The 24042-nt window shown below is 42.1% G+C and overlaps 1 protein-coding gene across 1 annotated transcript in view; it reads right to left on the bottom strand.

Annotated features, from left to right (window-relative positions):
* LOC308472095 (cytosolic phospholipase A2 epsilon-like) overlaps positions 1-23012 on the bottom strand; it is a 47257-nt gene extending 24245 nt beyond the window's left edge. The window contains exons 1-10 of the mRNA XM_080996584.1: positions 22872-23012; positions 20637-20726; positions 15141-15213; positions 10058-10194; positions 8228-8359; positions 7583-7623; positions 5937-5979; positions 4777-4834; positions 2103-2269; positions 1686-1772 (exon numbers count right to left, since the gene is read on the bottom strand). Of these exons, the coding sequence (XP_080852710.1) occupies positions 1686-1772; positions 2103-2269; positions 4777-4834; positions 5937-5979; positions 7583-7623; positions 8228-8359; positions 10058-10194; positions 15141-15213; positions 20637-20726; positions 22872-23009 (966 nt within the window). The 5' untranslated portion in view covers positions 23010-23012. The remainder of the gene's footprint in view (positions 1-1685; positions 1773-2102; positions 2270-4776; positions 4835-5936; positions 5980-7582; positions 7624-8227; positions 8360-10057; positions 10195-15140; positions 15214-20636; positions 20727-22871) is intronic.
* Positions 23013-24042: the final 1030 nt, after the last annotated feature.

The raw sequence follows: 24042 nt of genomic DNA on the forward strand, positions 1-24042 counted from the left end.
TGTTAAAATGCACTTGTGAAATCACTTACATTTACTCAGAGACTTAATCAATATATTCACATGGGATGGAGAAACAATTTTGCGTGCCCCTCCCCCTGCCCAAGAGAGTGCATGCTTACTTTTTGCTGCCTTGCAAATGTGACACATACAGAGTTAATATCCCAGTTGTTGTGGTTTGTTTGTTTGTTTAAAAAAACTCTGGCCCCATGGTTTCCTTGTATAGATTTTAATTTTTGTTACCTAGACAAAAAAGTGTATGTGCACACATCATTTTCTCTTGGGAAGGAGGAATTCCAGGTTGTATTTTGTTTTGTGATGTAACTGATGCCCTCTATCCCAATTTGCTTTTCAATCCATCTCATAATTCTCAACTTGAAGCGTGCTCACTTATGGCTAATGTGTGTGGTACGGAAGCTGTACTACCCAGGACAGGATGGGGTTGTGCAGGGTTGTTAAGGCAGCAGAGAGCATTGTTGGCTGCCCACTCTCCACCTTAGAGCAGATTTATGCCACAAGGTGCCATAGGAAGGCACTGGACATAGTAAAAGATCCATCGCATCCTGGTCACTGTCTCTTCGAGCTCTTGCCATCGGGACGGAGATACAGGACGATGAAGACAAGAACGAGCCGTCTTAAGAACAGCTTCTTCTCCAGAGCGATCTCGGCCCTGAATGGGAAGCCCGGACTTTGAAAGTCATCTAATCTCCCTTGCTGTATTATACTGTATTGATTAATTAGTGTTTTTATGGAGCAGTCAAGTAATTTCGTTGTCCCCGAAGGGGGCAATGACAATAAAGATATTATTATTATTATTATTATTATTATTATTATTATTATTATATATTCCAACTATGTAAGGGAGTGTGGGGACCTCTGTGTGAGAGATTGCCCAGGGTAGGTTTATTTGCAGCTGTGGATTGTGATTGCCCCCACCCATTTCAATGAAACAGCACCCCTGTTGCGATAGCTGAGACTTGTACACTTTAAAAAAAATTGGAGGTTGTTAGCTTTTCCTAAAATAAAAATAATCCAGAAAGTTCTTGTGTCAAAGCTCAAAGGAGAAAACAGGCAGAGCGCTTGATGACAAAAAGTACTTGAAACTTGTTGCTGTACAGAAAGGTGGATGTCATCTGCCATCTTACTGCAGCTCTGCCTTAAGCAGTTAAGCTGCAGCAATGCAGCTACACAGTCCAGAGGGCATCTCCATGGTTCCTCCTTATCACAAAGACCACTATTGAAACTATGCCTAGCCTCTGGGCCCCAGTTAGTTTGTAATCTGAAGCATTAATCTTTGGACTCAGCCCTGGTATGAACCAAGTCTTATAAAAGTTACTATTAAAAGGGACTTAAAGGGGATGGCAAGTTCAGAAGACCCTACATTTTAATACTTTGGAGTTCGTTCGTTCATACATTCCACAAGGTAGAACAATGGAAGCGCCCAGAATGTCTTATGCCATTCCCATGGGATTCCCTAGGATTTAGAGTGGACAGAAGCAAGTTTGCTTCAAGAAGAAAAAGTTGCCTCTACAATAGGAACCTATAAAGTGCTTTCCAGAATCCTCAAGTTCTGGGGAGGCAGGTAGAATTGTTTTCCACCATAGTTGTTTCCATATCAACTCAGTCTAGGAATTATTAGCTACTGGTTTAACACTTTCAGAATGCTACTACTGAAAAATGGCACTCACCTCCACTATTGGTACTTTCTCTCCCATGGGCAGGGAATTCAACATGACAGGTAGAACATTGGTTTTGGTGCTATAAGAACAGGTAATCTGAGGAAAAGGAGAAATATTGGGTGAAACTGAACGCAGCTCTAAATAGGGTATGCACACGGAATGGGGTTCAGTAGCACAACATGACTTCCTCACCTTTCCTCCTGTAACCCCCCAAACCTATTCTTTGGTTCCTCACAATCCAGAGCAGATTTAGGGCGTGGGGGGCAGAGGAGGGAGGCAAGGAGGAAATGTCCCGTAGTGCCAGCAGACCTTTTTCTGTGCATGCAACAATTTAGCTGAATCCCAACTGATCATCCCAGTCAGAAAAGCCTTGTACTGTTTTCTTCTGAAGGGAAACGTTTATGGTTTCAAAGTCAGTTGACTTACAGGATTATAGTGTCTCTTCTTTGGTAGCATAATGTCCATTGCCGGATCCTTGTACTTGACATAGTGGAATGTAGTGGGGCATGGCGGTATAATGAGAGCATCCGAACCCATCTTAAAACAGTGAGTGCCTTCGCAGGAACCTTTCACTGAAAGCGCAAGGTCTTTCTCTAAAGACAGGGGACAAAGCATGAAGAGAAACCTGCCATTGCATTTGTTTCCATAATGAACAATTTTGGATGAACACAATTAATTTTAAAAGAAACCACTTGGGAAAGGGAAAGGATCAGCTCTCAAACCACTCAGCACATTAGTGTAAACATTACCATTTTGAGGAAAGTACACTGCAAAGTTCTCCAACATGTGGACTAGGATTAGCCATTAAATCAAGGATGGGTAACCTGTGGCCCTCCAGATGCTATTGGATCTCCCATTATCCCTGGCCATTAGCCATGCTGGCTTGGGCTGAGGAGAGTTGGAGTCCAACAACACTGGAAGGGCCCCAGTTCCCCATCCCTGCTTTAAATGGATCTGACAATGTGCATCTGTCTTCAGGGCTACCATGTTATTACCAGATATTATGCTGGAAAACTAATTTCAGTCATGGTGTTCTTAAACACTTGCTTGGATTAAGTGTTCTATTGACCACCAAAACAGAAAAGAAAATTATAATACTGCAAGCCTCCTTGAGATTTGCTTTTGTCTATTGTTTTTGTCCAAGCAGATGGAATTCAGGTAGATCATTAGTTGAAGAAGGGGGCAGGAAAAAGGCAGGGCACATACCTGAGGGCTATGTTCTACCTCCACAGTTGAAGGAAGCATGCTTCTGAATACCAGTTAATGGAAACTGCAGAAACAGAGAGTGCTGACGCACTCAGGTCCTGCTTGCAGGCTTACCATTGGCAGCTAGTTGACCACTGTGAGAACAGGTTGCTGTACTGGAAGAGCCACTGGCCCAATTCAGCAGACTCTTATTACCCTCTTCTTATATCCACCCTCCACTTCACACTCCTGTTTGGCATAGCAAAAACATTCTGCTCATCCCCTCCCCACAACACAGCCAGGATCTGGACAGCCTCCTTTAAGTCACTGTATCCCATCTTTAGTACACCTCCATTTTGGAACAGCAATAATTCACTGACCTGATTGGCTCTCAGCTTGCAAGATAATGGTCAGTAATGATAGGATCAACACCATAATGACTGGAAAGTACCTCATAAAGCAAGGACAACTTCCCAGACGCTTTGGCACTTGTGCGTAAAGGTACTTTTGCAACCCTCACCGCGAGGGTTGCACTGACAATGGTGTCCTCATTTTTTCTCCTCTAGAATGTTAGTGAAATGCCCACAAAGAGGCTAGAATATTGTAATGTGCTCATAAAGATGGGCTGTACCCACTACTGAGTGAGCAGTGGTTCAACTGCCCTTCTCAGGTGACTTTGCCCCACTTTTCCCTCAGCTCCTCCTTACTGTCTAGTAGGTGTCCCAGGCCTGCTAAATATGCCTAGCAGGCTGAATTGCTGTTTTGAAATCTGAAACCTGGGACAGTTTGATAAGCTGGATTTTCAGGCAAAAGTCAATAGGGTAAAGCCACTTCCGGCCTGCCCAAGAGGTGGGGTTGCGGGCTTCACGCCCACCCCACATGAGCGGGGGCTGGTTTCAGCCCCCGCGAGAGCAGGGGAATCCCGGCCGCGTCGTCCACCCAGCCAGCCAATCGGGTGGCTGGGGGGGCATGGCCTGCCCTATTTAGGGCCGGCGCGGCCGGAGCTCGCCCTCTTTCGCCGGCTAGCCCCCACGTTTTCCCACCCTCCCTCCCTTTAGGTAGGTAGGTTTCTGACTTTGCTATGGACTTCGGTCTGTCGCCACAAGGGGCATGGTAGGAATTTTTCCCAATTGGCAATTTGCAGCCATTTGGTTTTCGCCTACCTCGTAGCAACTCGTCACAACTCCTCGGCATTGGCGGTTAGGAATTGGTAAGAAGGGGTTAAGAGGATGTGTGGGGGGGGAGGAACGCCATCACCTCCCCCCAGAGAATGAAGGGTGGTCCGGTAAAGGACTCCGGGGGGCGTGGCCCTGTCCGAAGACTATGGAGGTGTGGGCCTAAGGCACGCCCCCGAGTGGTGACCCGGGGGAGCTCCTAGTTGACGTGCCTCAGCAGGAGACTCCCCCACTATGGTGTTAACCCTTCCCGTGTCTCCAGCAAATGGGCTGGAGCCGGATAGTCGATAGGACCAATGCCTAAGCCAATGCCTCTCATTCCTGAATTCAATAAAGTTGTGGCCTAATTTGCCCATTTTACCTTAAATTCTGGTGTCTGGTGTCTTTATTTATCCTTGGTGGGGGGCGGGAACTTGCCATGCAAAGGAAAATGATTGGTCTACTCTAGCCTGTAATACTATAGCAGCCATTCATTCTGAATTACAACATCCTCCCCCACCCCACTTTTTTATTGCTGTGGAAATGTAGCATTGCCCTCCAATGAAAGATCACATTTTTCAAGTAGTGTCTATTACCTTCTTCTTGTGTTTCTCAGCTTTCAGAAAGCACTTCCATGGTGGTGAAGTGATTGAGGAAAGCAGAATTTGCTAGACTTGCTTGCATTGGGTCTGGTTTAGTCTGTATATCAGTATCAGAGGTTAATAAATCCCCCTCCTTTACCACAACACAAATAAACTCACTTGATTTACGGGGCTTCTTCTGGTCCACCTCTGCTTTCAATTCGCAAACCTCACGACACTGTAGCAGAGATGAGCAACAAACAAAATTAACAGGGATCAGCTGGAATTGGCAGTTTTTGTTACACTGCATGTTATACTTGAGGTTCAGCTAATTTATATCCAAATATCACTCTTGTTTGAGTACAGTTAAAAGCCAGTATAGGAACCTTCACTTACTATTGGGCATTATAATTTTACACTGATCATTGTAATTTTTTTCAAACCTGTACTTACTGAAGATGTTGGCTTTTAACCCTGTCTCAAACAATATTTGGATATCAATTGGCTGAACTCTTAGAAGACGTTGCATAAGAAAATAGTCTACTAAAGAAGGCTGGCAAGATGAAATGTGTTTGGCATTGGCATTCCAGAAAATCTGACTGATGAACATTAGGAAGATCATATATTAGCATTTTAGTTATCTAAAGAGCAGCACTGAAGAAGCATAAGCACAACCCATGTACTGTATAGAGAGGGTTTCATTATATCTATATTATTGTATGGTTCTCCATATGTTGTGGAAATGTTATTTTGACTTATGGTATGTTTATAGATTTATCTGCTTTAGTTATTGTGTTGCAGAGTTCTTATATTTGCTATTCAGATTTCTGGAATTTTGTACCCCCCCCCATCTTTTTTACTAGGAGCAGGTGGTCCTTAAGAGTTGTTTAGAAGCAATCCCGCTTAATAGGATCTTGAAGGGCTTGAGTGTTGATTTTGTGCCTTGGTTTCCTTCCTTGAAGTCTGCGTTGAGGTATAATATTGATAGCCATCGTGGAGCGTATTATCCGGTGATCTGTCCAGCAGTCGTCTGCGCTCGTCATAACTAATGTCCCCACTGTGGAAGGACGTGTGGGTCCAGAATTGGCCTCCACAGTCACTTACGGACTCATTGTTAAAACCGTGTTTATGGAAGACAATCTTACTCGGCTATGAGTGATCGCCAAAGAGAGAAGAGAGATCTTTTTTACTGAAAGCTTCAGCTCCATTTTTAGATAGTAAAATTTAACACATTTGAGTCTGATGTAGCAGAGCACTCTCAGCGGTTGAGCTAGGACCAATAGTTTCTTAGATCACACAGGTATTATCAGCATTGATAAATTGCAGAAATAAAAAATTACCACTAGGACGCCATTTGTTATGATGGTTTCAGGTGGGCCAGGCCTAGGAAACAAATATAAGAGTATAGGTTCAGGGCAAACAAAAGTTTCTTTCCAGTCTGATCCTAAAAAATGGGCTCCCTTCAAAGAAAATGCAACAGATCCATTTACCCTAGAGTTTTAACACTGCTTTAGCTTCCATGAGCCTAAATTGTAGCCCAATTCTTACTTTTAAGTTGCAATATGGTTGCTGCTTCTTGAGGGCTCCAGCATACACTAGTCTGGTAAATGTAGGCATGAACACCAAAACAATACAGCAGAGGTGGATGGCCAATACTTGTGCTGCTTCCCATCCAGGCTCCTTACATTTGACAGGATCAAGCCCTTCCCATATGGCTCCATGTCACATAAAGTCAATGACAGTCAATTATAACTTTTCTGGAGGTTTGATGTCTTAGAAATTTATTTTTATTAATCATGGAATTCTTAAAGGGTAAAATTGCACAGATCAAGTGAATTCTGGCTTTGTGCCTGCACAGATAATTCTTAACCAATCTGATGGTCGGTGCTGATCACCTCTTTGGGAGGGAGAGAAAAGGTCATTTGGGTCCAGTATCCTTCAAGCAAGAGATCAGCACCAACCATCTGTTTATAGGAGATGGAAGTGAGGCATCCTTCCCCGTGTGAGAAAGAGTGGGGGGTGGGAACGAAGGGAACATTTGCAAGCAATATTCATGTTGGTAATAATAATGTTGTGAGTAAAGCTGAAACCTACTAGCGATAACTATGTTTTCAACCAAACAGTTTTGCTCAGTTTGCTCACCAAATTTTCCATTTTTATCCAACTAATTCAGCAGCATTGTATACATTTATATCCCACCTTTCTTCCATCACACAACTCAAGGGGACATGTATCAGATTCTCAGGTAATGCTGACCAGACTCAAACCTTCTTGACATCAATTATCATATTCTTCTAGATCTAATAAATCTGTGTTCTCCAATAATATCCAGTCCCTCAGCCAGCAGAGGCAGGATGCCTCGTAGTATAATTTCAAATCTGGCAGCGAGAATCCACCTCTTTCCTTTATCTGTAAGTAGTTTATATTTAATTCTTGGTGTGTGTCCCCCCCCCCCGTGTTAAACTTCAATAATGTTTTTTGCCAATCTTTGAATTGTCCCACCTCACTGTTAACTGGGATTGTTTGAAATAAAAACAACATTTTACATAGCACATTCATCTTTACAGCAGATATTCTTCCTGCTTCTTAACTTCAGTAAGGTCGTTCTATAGTATGCTTTTGAGTTAATACATAGAACACTTTTGTCCTAACATTTCTCAACAAAATTTATTTATTGTCTTTGGAATCCAAACAAAATTTAAAATCAAAATGGGGAACACTGAAATGCAGCAGAAAAAACAAAATTTCAGATTCAAAAATTAAGTCTGGCTACATTCTGAGTTTGTGTAGCTCTCTTTCGGCTCTATAACTGCCTGTATCTTTGTATACTAAGGTCAGGAATTCTGATCCTCATTATTAATTTACCTTTGCCTTAATTCTGCACCTGATAATTATATTTATTTATTTGAAATAAATGCACATTTTATTTTTATGTTATTTTAAAAGTGAAAGCAATGTAGAAAATTTAAGCGTTTGACATACTTACGCAGGTTCCACCAAAAATTCAATTTCCAGCTCTTCTTGTTTCTATTTCCAAGAAGAAAGAAAAGGAAAAAGAAGAAATGGTTGCACACAAATCCTTTCTTTCTGAAATTAAAATTATCACATTGCAGAGTTGCTGAGGGACACACATAGGAACATAGGGTGCTGCCTTATAGCGAGTCAGACCATTGGCTCATCCAGCTCAATATGGGCTATACTGAGATTTGTCGCCTCACATAGAATCCCTTGATCCTTTGTTCTTCTTAATGGCTCATCACCCAAGCTTATCACCTCAACACAGAAATATTAGCCTAGCTTAATTAGTTTTTAATTCTTGCTGATTCCACGGGAGTCAAAGTGTCTAGCACACAGCCTAATACACATGGGTCTGGCTAAATACACACAGTGTAGAACAAAGTCTTAACACTCCAAGCATTGATTAAAATTGAACACTAGCTTGATCCAGACATAATGGTGGTGGTGGTGGTGATAATATTTATACTCCACCCATCTGGCTGTGTTTCACCATCCACTCTGAGCAGCTTACAACACATTTTAAAAAACATAGTAAAACATTATAGAGGTCTAGTGCCCACAAATTCACAACAGTATCTTGTTCTAACAAGCCAACGTGGTGTTCAGATCTCACCTGTGGTTCAGGCTTAAAATACATGAGAACTCTTTCACCAAGTGGAAGCCGAGCAACATCAAAAGATATAGTGAAGAGGAGCTCATCTGGACTGAAAAGATCTTCATCAAAGACAGACATCTCTAACAAATTCTGTGAGAATCAGTTAAATATATTAGATGCTGGATATAATCTATGTCTATAAAAGCAGCCTTCATCTGCCCCACCTGCAAAAAAACATTTCTCTCCCGTATCGTTCTATACAACCACATCAGGCACTATAACTACAATGGTAGGACTTTACCCCGAAGCTACAGTCTTCCGTTGTCTCCCAAGAAAGATGCCAACCATAAGAGCAGTGAGATACTTGGAATCGTCTTCTAAATCTGAAGTGGGAAACCTTTTTTCACTCCCAGGCTGTCATTCACTTCTGAGCAACCTTCCAAAGGTCACACACTAGTGACAGGCAGTGTCAGAGGCAACAGTGGACAAACCAATAAATGCAATATGTACTCTAGTTTCTCCACAAATTCCATCCTCCATTTAGGCAAGGAAGAAGCGTTATGGGCAGCATTGTCCAGTTGTATGGCAACGTAGATGAGACTTCATTGCTTCCCTGGCTTTTGAACACAGCACATGACTGGAGATTACTGGAGGAACAGGGGCAAGGGGAGAGAGTGCTCGGTGCTGTGCAGCGCAGCACAGCCAATCTGACACACTTAACCATTATTGTCAGGGACTGAACATCGGAGGAATGGTGCACTTCCAGGAGAAGAGGGAAACAATATAGATTCACTCTTACAAGAGTGGTTTGCTGAAGGTCATAGTTCAGAGGTTGCAGAGGGGAGAAGCTGAGAAATATTGGGAGAGAAGCAGGAAGAAGAAGAAGAAGAAGAAGCACCACCAGGGGAGAGATAGCTGACAGACTCAGTATCTTTAGAAAGCATTCCAGATCCCCCCTCTCCCAGGACCTGGCGGGCATGGAAAGTAGGAGAACAGAAAGCTCAGAGGCAGAAAGCACAGATCAGCCGACGCAGGGATGACATATAATAGGAGAGATGGAGGGGATGGGGATTTTATTCAAAGCAATGCCATTATCTAAGAGGCAACGTCCTACATCTCTGTGAATATTGAATAAAATACCTTCTTGTTTTTTTTCCATTACTGGCAGCCTGCCATGAGGGAGGAGGATTGGATTCCCTGTATCTGCACAGTGCTGAGTTCCCCATACCTTGCCCCTCCCCCTCCAGTGATGCCTTGCACAAACACAATAGCAGTCAGTGGGGTGCCATGGGCGGGGCTGCATTGCTCTCCCATCTTCCCAATGTCATGGCCTGCTGCCAGTACCAAAGGGGAGGGGTGGCAAGACAACCAGGAGCTCAGGATGGTGCAGACTGGGCAACAGAGCCAATTGGAGGCTGCTTGCACTGCCCTGCTGATGGATACTACCCATCCACACATATGCAGATGTCTTGCAATCAAAAACAGGCAAAGGATCGTGTATACAGTGGTACCTTGGTTTACGAACTTAATCCGTTCTGGAAGTCCGTTCTTAAACCAAAGCATTCTTAAACCAAGGTGTGCTTTCCCATAGCAGTGGGGGACTCAATTTACAAATGGAACACACTCAACAGGAAGTGAAACATGTTCTGCTTCCAAGGCAAAGTTCACAAACCAAAACATCACCTTGCAGCGTTCTTAATCCAAGTTGTTCATAAACTAAGCTGTTCTTAAACCAAGGTACCACCGTATTAGGAGCAGGAGAAGAATGCACATGTGATGGTATTATCTTGTTGAAAAAGCCAGCTCAGAACAGTGCACAACTGAAAGGGGAATAGCTCAATTTCTCACCTTGACTTGGTTTTGAATCCTATAATAAAACGTTTCATTCCAAACGGGGTTCTTGCTATTATTAACAGTTTTGGTCCGCACTTTTTCACATGAAGAAGTAGGTAACCAGAGGGTCACGTAACAATCAGACTGGCTTACTGTGTAAAAGAAGAATAGCATAGTAAGTAGTATTGTCAGCATTTGTTGTCCCTTTCAGTGCACTTTGATCTGGAGGCATTAGCACAGAAATCTGATACTTTCCTCTCACAAGTTTCAATTTCTTCATTACGAGCTGCAAAGCTTGCATTTTGTCCATATCCTCACTGCATGGTAGTAATTCAGAAGTGACAAAGAAAAAGGGTTTGGTTGAGACTCCTTTCCAATATTTGCCCAAACATGGTTTGGAAATCAGGGCAAATACACCTTAAATGGTTTTGCTAAAGTGAGATCACTTTGGCACACATCTCAAACCCCACTCCTGTCATTGAATGAAACCATTCAACAATTTTCTAATTATGTTGCCAAAACTCATAACTGCCTAGTTCAGAACACAAATTTGTGAGCTTATTAGATATAATATGAATTGAACTGCAGACAGCTACCACAGATAACAATTTAAATAAATCTCCACACTGTGACCAATTGATGTACATTATTCCTTTTTCATTGGCCTTGACAATAAGAAAGTGTTACATTTTACAGTGTGCAGTCCTGGTTTATGTTGTTGGATGGGTAATTCAAATAGAGGCAACACTGGCTACATTTGGATGTCATGGTAAACCATGGTTTCAGATTGGCTTGCCTCAAACAACATTATGATGTTTCAGATTCATTTACATCAACCACAGTTAGTTGATTTGCAAATTAAAGGACAAACTGTGGTTAAACAGAAACAGAAACAAACGCTTCTAGACTTCTCCTTACAGCAATACTGAAGAAGACATGAGACAGAAGGACCACACAAGGCTCATGGTATCTCATCTCAGTTCATTTATTACGATAATGTGGCCACATTATATAAAGCAATGTAGGAAGCTTCATGACAGTGTTGTATCCACCCTAACATTAATGCCAAGCTACTTAAACCAAAATCACAGGGACATAAACCATTAATTTGGGAACACCCAAAACAAAAAGGTATGCAAATAAACCAACTGCAACTCCTGTTCATATGACCATTTCCAATATATTCCCAAATACATTTGTTGCAAATCTATTCAGAAGTTCCTAAACTGTATTTATGCGGGCGGCGGGCGGGGAGGGCGGGGTTGCATGTCAGCCTTTCATATGGGAAAGTGTGAAGAGCGTCCAGAACAGAAATAAATCCTACAGATACAATTGATATTTGCAGCTGCATTGTTTTCAGTCCAGAAATGTAACTGGCTACAACCCCTTCCAATTTGCATTGTGTTTCCTTTTTGCTGAAATGAATGGGGTGGAATAACATCCAACACACATTTAAAGCATTTGACTTCCCACAAAGAATCTTGGGAACTGTAGCTTCCACTTCACAGAGCTATAATTCCCAGTACCCTTGACAAACTATAGTGTGGATGATTTTGCCACAGAGGACAGTGAGACAAATAACAGAAGACAAACTGCAGCAGAATGGAAAACAGTGCTGCATGTTGCAAATGCAGGGTGGAATGGGGAGAACTGCCTTGTAAGCACTTCAGCTGAACATCATGTGGTTGTTCCTGTAATCAGGAGCCTTGCATAATCTCCTTACTGAGGGGAGGAGCAAAACTGTATTGAGCCAAACACACCTATAATTCCTATTCATACCTTCCATGGGAAGTGGGGAGGGAGAGAGAGAGCAGGGCTGGGATGCCTCTTCTTATGGAATTTAAGAATGACCGCTCCCCACATCAAATGGGGGCGCCTTTTGCATGGTAGCGCGCAGCCAGTGCGACTCCTGGTAGTTTGGCCTGGCTTCATCCTCCCCAGGCTGGATGCCTGGAGGTCTCCGCCTACCTCAGCCAATCGCCCAATCCTGCTTGGGGAGGCGTTGCCAGGGCATTGGCCAGGTAGGGGGAGGGATGTCCTACCCACACAACAGAAGGTGAATCTTACCTGCAAAGTGGCAGTCGGCTCCAGAGCTTGTCCCACCCTCCCCTCCCTCAGTTAAGTCTTCTTTTGCAGGTTAACCTTTTCTCCACAGGTACGCAGGCGCTGCTATGTCAGGGTCACTGTTGAAGGGCCGGAAAGGAATTTTCCTGCATTGGCAGGTTTTGCCTTTCCCGTAGCAAAATGTCACAACTTTGGTGGTTTCAGGCCTTGGGCAGAATCCTTTAGTCTAGCTTCCTAAATGGGGGGGGAGGGTGAAGCAGTGATCCACGCCCCCTTGCAGCGATGATACCAGGGTTCCCTGTTAAAGGGGTCTTGAGGGGAGGCATTGGCCATACACCAAGAGGTTGTCATTGCTCTCCCCTCCAGAGCCAGCCCAATCCCCACACATTCTGGATAACCCTGAAGTCTCCCAGATCCCCGGCTGGGGACTGGGAAGGATAAATGCCCAATGCCTGAGCCAAGGTCTCCCTACATCTGAAACTTAATAAAGTTGTGGCCAATTTTAATCCCATAGCACATTGTCTTGAGTCATTATTCTTGAGCACATTCAACTCAAAACTGAGTACTCACTAATGGTTCTTCCTCATCCTTGGAAAAATGTGACAAGTGGAGTGCAACGGGGTTCTGTCCTGGGCCTGCCTTATAAACAACATGGACAAAGGAATTGAGAGGACATCAAACTGGGAGAGGAAGCTAATGTTGCAGAAGATGGAACCAGAAGATTGGAGAACTGGGCCAAAACTAACAAAATGAATTTCAAAAGGGACAAATGCATGGTTCTAGATTTAGGCAGGAAGAACCAGCTGTACAGATATAAAATGGGGGATACCTGACTTTCCAGAAATACATGTGAAAAGGACTTCGGGGTCTTAGTATACCACAAGCTGAACATGAGTCAACAGTGTGATGCAGCAGCAGCAACAAAACAAAGACAAAAAAACCCCCAATGTTATCCTAGGCTGCATCAACAGAATGGCCCAATAAAAGGAATAGCACTGTTCTATTCTGCTTTGGTCAGACCACACCTGGAGTACTGTATCCAGTTCTGGGTACCACAATTTAAGAAGGATGTTGACAAGCTGGAACATGTACAGAGGACGGCAACCAAAATCAACAAGGGTCTGGAAAATAAGCCTTAGGAGGAGCGCTTGAAGGAGCTGGGTATGTTTTGCCTGGAAAAGAGGAGACTGAGAGGAGATATGATAGATATCTTCAAATATCTCAAGGGCTGTCACATGGAAGAGGGAACAGTTTGTTTTCTCCTGCTCTGGAGGGTAGGACTTGAACTAATGGCTTCAAGTTACAAGAAAGGAGATTCCGACTAAACATCAGGAAGAACTTTCTGTCAGTAAGAGCTGTTTGACAGTGAAACAAACTCCCACAAGAGGTGGTGGACTCTCCTTCCTTGGAGGTGTTTAAGCAGAGGTTGGATGGTCATTCACCACGCAGAAGATTGCTGCACAGCAGGGAGTTGGGTTAGATGATTCTCAGGGTCTCTTCCAACTCCACGTTCTATGGGGCAGCATTCAACTAAATTATTCTACATGGGCATTGCCCTCACGCAAGTGATGTCACATTTATAAACTGGTACTCCATGCATAGAGCCCTCCTTTTTGGTATCAATGGCTCCCAGGGATATGCAGAACTGGATTGAATATCTCCATATGATTGGGCTGGACATCGTGTGGTGCACTACCTCCTGGATGCAGGCTTCTGGTGACTTCTCCATAAGGGCAGGAGGAAACAAAGCCCATAATTGCCACCTTAGGTTATTTGAGATTGATATCTCAGATATCCCTTAGATCTGTGGGTTATGGGGCAGTTCATTACTCCATAAAGCAGGGCGGGCTTCAAGTCCTCATTAGCATAGTGGCCAATATTCATGCCTGTCATATAGGTGGCTAGAGATTGATTTATTCATGGAGAGCCCCTCTCTTGAGATAGAGGACATAGCCTAATGGCAGAGCATGTGCTTTGCATGCACAATTCCTCAGGTTCAATTTGTAGCATCTTCAGTTAAAAGAAAGATTAGGTTGCAGGTGATGGAAAAGGCCTTTGCTTAAGACGCTGGTAAGGATGGAAGGATCTGCCAATACCTGTTATTTCAGTTTCTCGTTCTCCCAATCCTAAAACCTGACCTTACCATTTCTGCTGCAATTTGCAGTTTTTAAAAAGATTCTCAGGAAAATTCTTTAGCATTTTAGTGTGAATTTCTCCTAATAAACATGTTTTTGTACACAGTTTTGACTAATGTAAGCATTTTGGCAAGCAATTTCTACTAATATAATGTTGTTTTGTCTGCCATTTTCACTAATGGCACAAAATTCAGATAAGTGTGAATTTTGAAGGCTGTTTGATAAATTCAGCTTTAAATGTGAATGGCATTGAATTTCTTCCCCATCCTTAGACTGGAGAGCTGTTGGCAGTCAGAGTAGATAATACTGGCCTGGACGTGACCTGATATAAGTTCTCTGAGGAAAAGTGATTGTGAGAATATCTGAGGGCTCTTTCTCCTTTACTCAGGAACCTCCATATATTAAAGAGACCAATTTGGTGGACATTTCAAATAAACTTGGGGACTACTCAAATTCCTTTAGCATCACCATATGGGATCAACCTGTTTGTGATTAATGGTGCAATCCTATGCACGCCAACTCAGAAAAAAGCCCCATTAAATTCAAAGGAATTTACTCCTTGGTAAATGTGTAGAGGTTGCAGCCTAAGCCAAAACAATCCCTACCACTCTGCTTTCCCCCCTGTTCCATATTTTCACCAGATCTTTTGCAAGGCAAACCAGGCAAACCAGTTTATTCTCCTGTTCTCCTTTCCACCCACAAACAGTGCAAATAGTTATCTTACCCAACTTAAGAGTTTATGAGCAAGCCATACTTGGGCACTGATATAAATATAGTTTCGTATGCAATTTATCTTGTCAGCTATGAAATCCTGCAGCACATATGAAGCTAGATGTGCAAACTATCAAGAGTGAGTGAACTTTAAAAGCAATATGAAACAGGAACGGAAGAACACTCACAGACATCAGCTTGGCGAAGATTTCTCATTCGTATGACTCTTACAGTAAGCAAGTTGCAAGGAAATTCTTCCAGCTGCTGAAAAACAGCAAAGCAAAGCAAAGGATGAATATTAAATTGTGTTTGGATAATCAAGTACCTAGCAGAGCAGCAAGCTAACCAATGGTTAATAATTCTGCAAAACAACATATAAGTAATTGTCTAGGCCAGGGGAAGTCAACCTTTTTATACCTACCGCCTACTAATGCATCTTTCTTGATGGCAAAATTTCCTTACCGCCCACCAGCACTCGATGGAAGGAGGATTAAGCTTGTGTCCACCTAAATCGCCCACTAGTAGGCAGTAGGGACCAGGTTGACAACCCCTGGTCTAGGCTAAAGAATGAAGCGCACATTCTCCATGACCTTGGCGTGTTCAGATCACCAACTGGCATCAGTTTTCAATAGCAAATAATAATGAAAGCTCTGAAAGATGGAATTAACCACCATTACTCCCAGGTTATTCGCTAATTTCCAAATAGCGAATTCTGTTTGGACCACTTTCTTCCATTATAACTGAACAAACACCATTTGACCCTAAAGCAAATACTTAACAACAACAACAACAACAAGAAGCAAGAATGAATTCAACACTATGGAAGTATCTTTTCTTTTGGGTATTAAATTCATTTTAATACCCCACCCTATTTTTGTTTTGTTTTGTTTCACTTTTAAATAACACCCAGCACTGATGCTTCAAGCAACTGGACAACTGAAGGATGCCTGCTTCAGCTGACATTTATTCCCTGTCTTCTGCTCTCAGAGGTTTAGGGATATTCTTTGGCCAGTTGATATCAGGGTGCATCTTATGAGGAGTCGTGCAATTCCTTTATCTTTCCTGTTCACTCTAAATGTCACATGGAATTCAGCTGGAAGCTATGACGTAATTTCTCATGTGATATTACTCTTTTTTATTTAATGTCCAAAAGAAAGTGCCTCCTACACCATTAAAGTGTGTGTTTTTTTAAAATAAAATAAAATAATGCTGCAGATATCTAGCCATCCTAGATATGAAATGGCATTCATCATTTCCTGTAGGAAAGCTGTTTGATTATAATCCTCGTCATCAGAACTAAGCATTCCCAAGCACTTCTCCTAACTGTTCTTTCCTGTGGGTGGGGTTCTGAGTAAAGTTGATGGGCAGGTTGCTGCTGACATAATTGTTATTTATCACTTATATAGCACTTCAAATGGGGGAGGTGATTTATAGTCCCTATCTGGTTTGTCTTCATAACATCTCTATGAGCTGGGCCACTAATCTTCTGCATATGAGGAATTGCAGTTGAAAGACAATACTTTGCCCGTATCTAATCTCTTCCATCTATGGCTCATCAGGCACATGGAACAAGGTGTTTCCAGTTCAAGTCCATTTCTGTGTCATTTGGACTCTCATGGTTTTCAGGTTGGACCTAATTTTTCATCAACGGGTACAAATCTGACACCAATGTAGTGAATTGCAGCACAATAGAGTCACTGGCAGGATTTAAATAAACATTTGCAATTTTATGTGTAAAGAACAAAGAACATAATACAGTGGTACCTCAGGTTACATGAACTTCAGGTTACATACGCTTCAGTTACAGACTCTGCTGGAAATATTACCTCGGGTTAGAAATATTACCTCGGGTTAAGAACTTTGCTTCAGGATGAGAACAGAAATCGTGCAGCAACGGCAGAGCAGCAGCAGGAGGCCCCATTAGCTAAAGTGGTGCTTCAGGTTAAGAACAGTTTCAGGTTAAGAACAGACCTCCAGAACGAATTAAGTTCTTAACCCGAGGTACCACTGTAGTATGACAATATGGAAGTATATACAAACAGCAGATTGTAATATGAGAGGTAATAAACCAAGGACAGAAGTTGAGGGAAGTCAGTAGGGAAAGGGGGAAAGTGAAACTTGAATGTAATGTAATGATTGCAGATATTGTTATAAGAGAAAAAACTCAATAAAAATTATTTTAAAAAAGAGAGAATAGCAGCACATTAGCTAATGGGGAGAAGTCTGATAAAAATAAATCCCTGGAATAATTATACTTATTTATTTTACTTAACAAGATGTATCTACCACTTGATTATAGTAAAACCTCTACAGTAATCAGTTTACAAGTACATTATAAATAAAACAGTTTGAAACAGTTAAAAACATTTGAACATCATTCAACTTAACAGTAAAAGAAATTAAAACACAACAAAATATACGTTTCTGGGTAGGTTTGCATAAATAAAAATGTTTTAAGCAGGTATCAGAAAACATAGAGTCACTAGCCAGGGAGTTGTCTGAGAAACCAAAACAAATCTGGCATATATTGAATGTCAGTATTTAATGTATTAGGGTACTACAAATGGTTGTAATTCTGATTAGAGATGGAAAGGCCTGGGGGGGAAACAGAAAAATTGGGGTGGGGTGTTGGTTTCCCCCCTATTTTCTTCTCAAAGCCGTTTTTTTCTGGAAGAAATGAGGGGGGGTGGAATATTCAAACCATATCAAACTGTTTTTTTTCAATTTTTCTGGAAAAAAACAGCTTTGGGGGGAAAACAGGATAAAACAGGGGGAAACAGGGGAAATGGGGGGGGGAGCGGGGAAATGGGAAAAACAAGGAAAAAGAGGAATAAAATTGGTGTTCCCCCTCATTTTTCTGGTTCCCTCCAGGCCTTCCCATCTCTAATTCTGATCTTACTTTCATTATTTTTTTATTGTTTCTTTAATTTGTAATTGCTGAATGTGTAATTGTTTTCATAGGTTTTTGGGGGGTTTTTTTAAGGCAGGGAGTTCCAAAGTATGGTTGCTGCTAAACTAAAAAATGATTTCTTATAAATGCTGAATCGCATTATGTGGCACCTGTAGCAGTGCCAGTTCCACAAATCAAAGTTGGGGAGTGGGCACAAATGGAGCTGCAAAACTGATTCCTTGCCCTAACTTTGGACATTTCTTGGCCAGAGTAGCAACAACAGTAGTTGCAAACTCCAGAACACACTGAGGTGCCAGTGGAAAGTATAGTGTACAGAATGATTCCTGTCACTCTGAGGGGAACAGAGGTAGCAGTGTGTGGATGAAAGTCTCATGATTTCAGTTGTCTCTATACTAATGCAGAGTATGAGAAACAAGCAAGAAGAATTTGAGCTTTTAATCAAGGTTGCCAATATGGCCTAATAGGTATTACTGAAACCTCATGGGATGAGACTCGTGACTGGAATGTAGAAACTGAGGAGTATAACCTGTTCCAATGGAATAGACCAAACAGGAAGAGAGGAAGAGTACCATTGTATGCAAATGATATGTACACTTGCGAATAGATCAATGACTTGGTGTATGGAAGGCAGATTGAGAGTAAAAAAAAAAAAAAAAAGAGTAAAAAATGGAGAAGATGGAAACAAGAGCCACCTTACTGCTATAGACCTCCAAGCCAAACTGAAGACTTGGATGATGCCTTCCAACAGCAGATTACCAAACATTAAAAAGAGTTGTGTGACTTGAACTACTATGGTATATCTGTTGGAATGCAAACTCTGCCAAGAATGTAAGGTCCAACAAATTCTTCAATTGCCTCACTGACAATTGCGCTTCCCAGAAGATGGGAGAAACAACAAGGGAGTCATCTCTCTGGGACTTGGTCCTCACTAACAGGGAGGAACTGACTGACAAAGTGAAAGTACTGGGAACCTTAGGAGGAAGTGATCATGACCTCTAGTGTTTAATTATACAAAGGCAAGGGAAAACTGAGTGCAGTTGGACTTGCACTCTGGACTTTAAGAAAGTTGATTTCAAAAAGGTTAAGGAACTACTGGGTGAGATCCCATGGTTAGAAATAGTCAAAGAGAAGGGAGTCCAAGAAGGGTGGGAGTTTCTTAAAGGTGAAATACCGAAGACACAAAGGCAGACAATTCCAGCAAGAAAAAAATGTAGGAACCACTGAAAGAAACCAGTGTGGATGCATAAGGAGCTTACAGATGAGCTGAGTTGTAAGAAGGGGAAGTGTAAGAAATTGAAGAAAGGAGAAATAAGAAAGGAAGAGTATATATAAGTAGCCAACAATTGCAGGGAGAAGGTCAGGCAGGCCAAAGCTCAGAATGAACTCAGGCTTGCAAGAGAAGTTAAAAATAATTTTAAAATGTTTATTTGGCTATGTTCAAAGCAAGAGGAAGAATAAGCAAGGAGTAGGTCTTCTGCATGGAAAAGATGGAGAAATGCTATTGGGTGACAGAGAGAAGGTGGAACACCCAACACCTACTTTGTCTGTCTTTACAGAGCGCCCAAAGTGGTGGTATCAGAATTAACAATGCAAGGATGGAACTGCAGCCCAAGATGGGAAAAGAGAGGATAAAGGATCACCTAGCTACTTTAAAGGAATTCAAATTTCCAGGGCCTGATGAACTGCACTCAAGAGTACTAAAGGAGTTTGTGGATCTCATCTCAGAGACTCTGTCTATAATCTTTGAGAATTCTTGGAGATCAAGTGGGGTTCCTGCAGACGGGAAGTGAGCATATGCTGTCCCCATGAAACACTTACCTACATTTCCACTATCTTGGCAGGATTGAAGCTCAGCTTATGCTCCACCCCCTACTGCATCCAGGCAGCAGCCCAGAGACCGCACGGCCTCTCCCAATTCTCCTGAACAATTCCACGGATAACCACAATGGACTACAAGGTAGTCATATACTACTTTTAATTTGTTTACTATTTTGACTTTTGTATTTTCTAAAGTATTACTGTGAGTTTTCCTTGATTTTCTTGTTTTATCTTTTTGTAAGCCACTTTGAGGGTGCTGCTGCTGCTTACAATCAAGCAGTGTATTTATCAATACTTATTCTCAGTTCCCTACAGCAGTATTAGTATTACTGGGCTACTTCACAAGGTTGGCATAACCCACACTTTCTTAACCATTATAACCCCACCCACCCCTATTGATCGATTTGTACTTGCAGGTTTTGTTTTCATACTGTAAGAATGTTCAGAATTTATTTAACAGTTAGAGCATGAAATCCTTTCATCCTTGCATCCTTTTGCTTTTGAGTGAACACCTTACTACCAAGTCACATGAACACTAAAAACCTGGATTTCTCATTTGTTTTCTACTGGCAACAACCACATCTCAACTAGGGTAGGCAAAAGAAAGTTTTGAAGAAACTTCAAAATGAACCAGAAAGTCCTCTTGCATTATCTGAATGCAGAGAAAAGCTCACGTGAGGTCGCTTCCAGACAACCTGCTTATTAAGCACTCATCCCGATTTGCAGGGAAAATTGATGATGTTGACTATTTAACAAACTTTCATCCTGATTGTTTGAAAAGCAAGATTTGTTGTATCAAAGCAAGCATGATCCCACACTTTCCACTGCCTTTCCCCAACACTTTCCTTATTGCATAAGCCTTATTGTTTAGGTAAGTGGGCTTGTTGCGAAGGACTTCCCAATCAACAATAACGTGAATTTGCCAGTATGTCCCAATTCTAAATGTCCACCATACCTTGTATTGAGAATTACAGTGCACTTCATTGCACAGGTTCATGGGTTCATTTCCCAGGCTTTCCACAGGATATGCATTTATACTGAAGTCCTGTGAGGAAGGCAAAGGGACAGAAAGGAGACAACGTTCAAAAAGATAAACTGTGTATGTAAACCAACAACTTTATCATGTTGCAATAGCATGCACTTCAAACAGGAATAAATGTTGAAATTCTGAAGTAGAGGTGTTGGTTATTAAATACCTGGTTTAGCAAGTAGTGAGAGCCAACACTAAAAAAAAACCTAATCAGTGGATGATTTTGGGCACATATTCTTGACTGGGAATGCTGAGTTGCAGGAAAAGGTCAAAAGAATGTAAATGACACCCTTCCCTTTGGCATAATGCCATCTTTTCAGTTTTAAAGTGCAGTCACTTGTCTACTTAGAAGTAAATCCAAGAAGCTTGCTTGCAGGTAAGTGCATAAAAGTTAAAAGTTAAAGGACCCCTAGAGGGTTAAGTCCAGTCGAATTTGACTATGGGGTGTGGCGCTCATCTCCGCTTTCAGGCCGAGGGAGCTGGCATTTGTCCGCAGACAGCTTTCTGGCTCATGTGGCCAGCAAGACTAAACCACTTCTGGCACAACAGAACACAGTGATGGAAGCCAGAGTGCACGGAAACACTGTTTACATCCCCATCACAGCGGTACTACTTGTGCTGGCATGCTTTCAAACTGTTAGGTTGGCAGGAGCTGGAACAAAGCAACAGGAGCTCACCCCATCATGCAGATTCAAACTGCTGACCTTATGATCAGCAAGTTCAAGAGGGTCAGTGGTTTAGACCACAATGCCACCCACGTCTCAGGTGAGTGTGTATAGGCTTGCAGTCTAAGTCATTAAAGCATGAATGCTTGGGTTGTTGTTTTTGAACAAACCTTTGCTTTTAAAACTTTCCATCTGGATTCCCACCTACTCACTCTCTCCATTTAAACTATGGGAGAAATGAATGAAACACAGTATGGAAGAACTGATGCGTCTGTAGAGAAATGTTGCATTCTACAGAAGCCTTATGTTCCCCTCCTGCTTCTCTGGCATGAAAGCCAAGCCAGGGCCTAACGGTTCTTTCCTCACAGTTCTCAAAACCCCAATTGGCAAGTCTAAGGAATCTTGGTGTTTCCAAGCATTCAGTAATGACTCTACAGTGGACCCTTGGGTTACGTAACTTTCAGGTTGCGAATGTGGCAAACCTAGAAGTGGGTTTGCCGCTTGCGCAGAAGCGCTCTGTGTGCCTCGCACATGCGCAGAAGAGGCACCTCCAGTTACGAAGATTTCAGGATATGGCCTGGCCTCCGAAATGGATCCCGTTCATAACCGGAGGTACCACTGTATTTGTAACCTACTTTCCCAGACAGTCTTGTTCAGAGAACCTCTATTACATCCTATTTGTATTCCATCTCTACTAACTGACTATCTTCCTCAAGGTACACAGTGCAACATAGTTTGGTGGAGACAACAACCTGTCTCTCTTTGCTGTTCTGGTTAGCGGGCAAAACAACAACAACCCTACTTCTTGATCCCTTGGGAACCAGGCTATTCCTGCAATGTAGTGTTTTGTAATGTACTATATTTTTCCGTGTATAAGATGCCCTCCCGTATAAGATGACCCCTATTTTTTTGAACCCAAAATTAAGAAATCAATATTTTCAGCATCACACAGAACAATGTTGGTATTTTATTAAATATTCAAAGCACCGGTATATTTAGTACCATATATTTAAACATCAGTGGCGGAATGGTTGGTGGAAGTGGTAAGCAGCAGAGCATGACCCTCTGGCACAGGGGGCGGACAAGCGGGCACCAGAGGGACACAACTTGAGTTGTTGAGCAACTCCACCCATGCCCGTGCCAGAGAGTGAACCCCAACCTGAACCTGAGATCAGGCCACCTGGGCCACCCGCCCCAGAGCCCAAGCCTAAACCCCTGTGCATTCACCATCCCCATATAAGATGACCTCCAATTTTTGAATAATTCTTTTTTTTTTTTTTTTTTTGCAAAAAATGTCTTATACACGGAAAAATACAGGTATATAAAACAGAGAGAACAATTATAACAAAGCAATGAAAAGGAAAATATTGAGAACAAAACCATAAAATCAGCTCTTGGGTGGCTCAAATAACAGAAAGTCAACCACCCTCAATAAAATATCCAGAGTTGGGTAGGGGGTAGACCCATATACTTTTTTCTTTTATAGAATGCCTACCTGACATGAACTGGAACAGCATGCTGTTTTGGTCGGCACATTGAAGGCATGTTTAGCTGGGAAAGGCAGTTGAGCTGGAAGGTGCTCCTGAAACATCCTTACAGCCTGTTGTGCTGGCAACAATAATTGAGGAGGCATCTTAAAACTAAACTCAAGACCCGCCCTTTAGGAATGTAGATGCCAGCCCATTTTCTCCTACTCAGGTAGAAGAGGAAGTTCATAAGATAGCTACAAAAGGAAGAGGCTCATTGTCTAGAGGAATGGAGTTGTGAAAGGTACTTTCTTAATCTCCCTCCCTCCCATTTCTGTTTACAGTCAAGCAGTAGTTACTTGAGAACTCTTGATTTGTGCTAGATAAAGAATTTAACTTGAGCAACTTCTCTCAAGGCTGGAATACTCCCTCAGGTAGCAGCTGTTTTCTGAGCGATTTCAAAGCAGTTTTCCCTAATTCTAGTGACCCAATTCAGATGAAAAGAAGGAGAAAAGAACACTAATTACGAAGGAGGCTCTGCCTAGAGATGTTTCTCCATCGCCATCTCACCTCCTTTCCCCCGATTTGTGCTAGATAATGAAATCATCAGGTGTTGTTTTCCTGTGAGATAAATTTTGTGGTTTAATTTAAAACTTTTACCCCACAACATGCACAGACTCAAGACACCTTACAATAGTAATCTAAAAGAGGTGATGAAGCTATCCAATTATATGATAATTAGTAGACTGACAGACAGATTGTGAATCATCGGAACCAACTCCTAGGGGCCAAGGTCCCTTCAGTCCCCTATAAAATATTTGAGGGCCCTCCTCCATTGATGGGCATTCCCATTCAAATGGTGTGTGTGCACTGTGTCTTGTGATCAATTATGTGGGTGGAGCTTACCTGCCCCCCACCATATTTTATTGAAGTTGGCACCCCTGTTGTGAATCAAAAATATTTAAAGCACAGACAAAACTTTAAAAATCAATGAGCAGACATAGATTTCTACTTGAGTCAGTCATGCTCAGAAAAGACCCACTGAAATCAGTAAACTTAAGTTAGTCAAAACTGAAGTTGTGTACACATTACCAACTTAAACTGCAGGGAGGTCATCCAGCACCCACTCCCTGCATCTCAGATAGCATTTGCATGTCATTGTAAGCATCTGTACTTTTGATGCATTTCCAAGTTGCCCAC

The sequence above is a fragment of the Podarcis pityusensis genome, assembly GCF_964106645.2.
Source record: "Podarcis pityusensis genome assembly, chromosome: 1".
Classification (NCBI taxonomy): Eukaryota; Metazoa; Chordata; class Lepidosauria; order Squamata; family Lacertidae; genus Podarcis; species Podarcis pityusensis.